This window comes from Apteryx rowi, unplaced genomic scaffold, assembly GCF_003343035.1.
Source record: "Apteryx rowi isolate R43461 unplaced genomic scaffold, aptRow1 scaffold_123, whole genome shotgun sequence".
In the NCBI taxonomy this organism is placed as follows: domain Eukaryota; kingdom Metazoa; phylum Chordata; class Aves; order Apterygiformes; family Apterygidae; genus Apteryx; species Apteryx rowi.
This window is the reverse complement of record NW_020447453.1, coordinates 1,000,649-1,004,574: the sequence shown is the minus strand read 5'-3', so window position 1 is coordinate 1,004,574 and position 3,926 is coordinate 1,000,649. Positions and strand designations below refer to the sequence as shown.

The following is a 3,926-nucleotide window of genomic DNA, read 5'->3' as shown; positions in this document are numbered from 1 at the left end:
GGCGGCGCCGGCCCCGCCCCTCCTCCTTCCCCGCGCGAGGCCGCAGCCGCCCCGCCCGTTAGGGAGCCGTCCGCCCGTTCCGCTAGCCCCGCCCCCTCCTCCTCTTGGCCCCGCCCCGGGAGCCCCGGCCGCTGCCGTTGCCGCGCTCGGAGGGGAGCTGGGACAGCTGCGGCGCCTCCGCCGGGGAGCGCCCCGCTCGGTGCCACCTCGTACCGGGCCTCCCCGCCCGCCCCCTCCCGGCGCTATGGCCGCCTCCCACGGCGCTGGGCAGCCGGTAAGTTGCCTCGGCGGTATGAAAGCGCTGAGAGGGGGTGAGCGGAGAACTGTCTTGGCCGTTAACCGTCGCCCCCTCACCGGCTCCCCTGCCCCCCCTTCACGGCGCGCGACGCCGCGAGGCCTCACCGCCCGCGGCCCGGGCTCCCGCTGCTTGCCCCTGCCCAGCGTCCCAAGTCCCTTGCAGGAAGAAGTGGGGGACGGGGACAAAAAAGGGTGTCTAAGGGTAACGCCACCCGCGCCAGCTTCGAAAAGCTGGTGCAGTGAAGTAGGTGCAGGTAGGTAAGGGCTTCGGGCCTGGGCAGGGTCGCTCGTTCTGGGTTTTCTCCATGCTGATAGCACTGCTCAGCTGTGGTGGAGTGCAACTTGTAGCTGCCTACTTTCACGCTTTGAAGACTCGGGACCAGTCAGCGCACTAGCTCAAATCACTCTTTTTTTGAATGTAAAAAACACTCATCAGTTTATGACTTAAGTGCTGTGCCATGCTTTCCACCTTGCCAGTGCAAAGAACAGAAAGGCTCTAGGAATAACCCGGGGTGGGGGGAATTGGTTTTGTTCAGGTGAAAAATCTCCACTCTGGCTGCATAGTTAGCTACTTTTGCGTTTTCTGGTAATGGGAAGATAGACAAAGTACCTGTCTCTGGTGGTTCTTGGGTTATTCCTGCCCCTGTGCCGCCCCCTCAGTTATGCCAGTACGGCCATGTGTGGAGGTGGCCAGTGAGCTGCCGATGTGGAAAACAACAATCACTCTTTTAAAAAAAGTTTTCTGTCATGGAAGTAATTTTCTTCTGGGTCAGTTCCGTGCTCTGGTTCAGTATGGCACTACTTGGGGAGCGGTGTGGGACTGGGAGCAAAAAGATGGGAACAGGGGTTGCTTTTAGTTCTGTAGCTGAAAGAAATACTTGTTCAATTATTGTTAGAGCCTTCATAGGACTGAACTATGTTCCGGCTAACCTTAGGCAGAAAAATGAAAGGACTTCATTCATGTTCTCCCACTTGCTCAAACTTCACTGTTGAGCAGAGATTGTTTTCCGTCAGAGCTCCGTTTTGCAGCCTCTCTCTTTATGAAGCCTTTGTAGTAGCAATATGATGTAGTGTAATGCATTGACTTCATACAAGCTTTCTCCCTCCATTCACATGTATAGATAGCAAGGTGGAGAGTCAGTATATCACAGGCTAGCTCTCACAGGAGGCAGGAGAAATGTGGAAAGAAAAAATCTAAGAGCTGAAGTGTAAGAAATATCACAGAATGTTTTTGCTGATTTATGTTTGCATGAAGAGAGTGGAAGAGATGCAGTAAATCAGCAAAAGTGAGTGAGAGTGGAACTGAGGGTCTACTACACTAACAGATTTGGGAAGGGAGAGAAGCATGTAAATGGAGAGCTTTACAGAGGACAATACTATAAAAATACAGGTATAATTTGGTTCTGTAATGGAGGAGGCTGGTTTTGTAATAGGTTTATAAATAATGAAGAGTGACATCAAATAATATTTCCTAGTTTAAGAAATGCTGTATAATTGTTAAAGTGTTTCTTTACTGTATTCTGGGAAGGATTTTCTTTTTAGTTGTTTCAAAAAAGAAATGTGAAATTACTATCGGAATGCAGTCTGAACTTATTTTATAAATCTGTTCACAATTGGACCACACAAAGTCTGAGATGCAAGCATTTAGTGCTTCTAATTTTTAAGTTTTCTATTCCCTTTCTTCTGTGTTATTTTGCCAAGGTTTCCTTTCTGTTCCCTGTACTCTTCCCATTTGTTCTCTGTCTCTCTTTCATACATATATCTATATAGATAGATCTCAATGGGACCCATCCATCTACATTCAATAGTTTGACCACCCAAAAATGGAAAATATTTTCCTATTCACTTCCAGAACTTGTTTAGTTTCCTACTTTGCTCATGTGTTAATGGTAACATTTTACATTTACCGGATTAAATGCCACCTTGGTTATCTGGAAAGTAATTGATTGTAGCAGGAGAAATGCAGAATATTGCAATTTGGTGTTGGAAGATTAAAATAGATTTTCTGTTTTAACGAATGTCTATACCTGTTCATTATAGACGAAAAGTCAGTGCTCTGAAAGAGTCCCCTTTGGAGTGCTCATAGGTATGTTGCACATTGTCTTCTGTCTTCATGGCTCATTCTCAAACACCCTTCAAAGAGCCTGTGTGCAGCCTACCTAGCATTCTAGGCCTGGTGGGACCCTCACCAGCTGGGTATGCACAGGAACACCTAGGTTTTTCTTTTCCTCAAGCTCCAGAGGGCACATTTCAGGCATCTCTACAAGCAGACTTGCAAACTAATCTGCCTGGACTGCAAGTCTAGTTCTGCAGGAGGCTTAAGTAGAGAGACTTGTGTAGTCTGAGGCCTGGCTTTTGCTGTGGAATGGCCCAATATTGTGCAATTTTTGTCTGAAATGTGTGGCAAATTTGAGAGATAAATAATTCTTTGTTTTGTTTTTGAAGGAAAAAAACAATTTTTAAATGTTACTGGTGTCTCAAGCAAAGATTTTTCTTTGCGTATTGCATTCTTAATGGGCAAGACCGTTTCATATAACCAATATATTCTTGATTAACTGAACTTGCTAGAAATCCAGATGGAGCTCTATGAAAGCTATGCTACAAACCCTTTAAAAAATGGGGAGGGAAGGAATGAGATCTGATTTGAGCCATCTCAAGCTATCCAAATTTTGTGCTATTTTGATGAGATCATTAATTCTAAAAAAGAAATGAGAAACAGGAAGTATTTAGAGACTTAAATCCTAATAGGGTTCAGATTACAAGCCTTGAGTTGTTCACTGAATAAAGTTGGATGATAAGCTGTCTTCGGGCATAATTTAGCTGCTCCACCCAAGCAATACCAATGTGAAAAGGCTAGCCAGTATGGTGGTGACTTAATTGCTTTTAGCACATTTCACATTTGTTAATTTTTGAGTGGTCACCATTTTTCTGAAGTAGTGATATAATAGTAACTTGTTTTTTCAACCAGATGTTGTATTATTTCTTTGAAAAGTAATAAGTATGCAGGCATCATATAATCATTTTTATGGATTTAATGTCTCTGCATATTTGCTAAACTATTAAAAATTAAGCACAGTGAATGCTTTATGAGGTGCTGATACTGAGGGAGAGATGCACAATGTCCTTTGAAAATTTCAGAAGGAAAAATGTAGGCTATTGTTTTTATATGAAGAGTGCTCCAATTTATCTCAAATTTAAGAGGTTTATGGATTAGTTCTTTTGTAAGGAACTTGGAGGGATTTGGAGGAAGGCAAGCCTCCACATCAGAACAATTTGTCTCAATCTTGTAACGTTTGTCAACGTGGACAGCAAAAGTATAAATGCACAAGAATATATTCTTCAAGATTAGTTTAGCTAAAAACTTTGTCTTTAGTTGAACTACGTAATTTCTAGAAAGATTTCCAGTCTAAATTAAGAGTTTTTGCTGGAACTCTTTTGCTGAAAATGATTCCTGAGGAATTAGTTGTCTTAGGACAACTATTTGGACGATTTAGTACCAGTTAAAAACCTTAAAAATAGATAATTTTAAAAGTAGAATTAAATAAACTTCTGTATCTTTCTGTTTCTGTCTTTTCTTCAAATTTTACTATTTGTGTAGTGTGTGTGTGTGTGTGTGTTTGTGTGTGTGT

The 3,926-nt window shown here is 43.3% G+C and overlaps 1 protein-coding gene across 1 annotated transcript in view; it reads right to left on the bottom strand.

The window, feature by feature from the left end:
* SOWAHC (sosondowah ankyrin repeat domain family member C) overlaps window positions 1-2,555 on the bottom strand; it is a 4,327-nt gene extending 1,772 nt beyond the window's left edge. Inside the window, exons 1-2 of the mRNA XM_026055361.1 lie at window positions 2,487-2,555; window positions 88-453 (exon numbers count right to left, since the gene is read on the bottom strand). Coding sequence (XP_025911146.1) covers window positions 88-453; window positions 2,487-2,555 — 435 coding nt within the window. The remainder of the gene's footprint in view (window positions 1-87; window positions 454-2,486) is intronic.
* Between the last annotated feature and the right edge of the window lie 1,371 nt (window positions 2,556-3,926).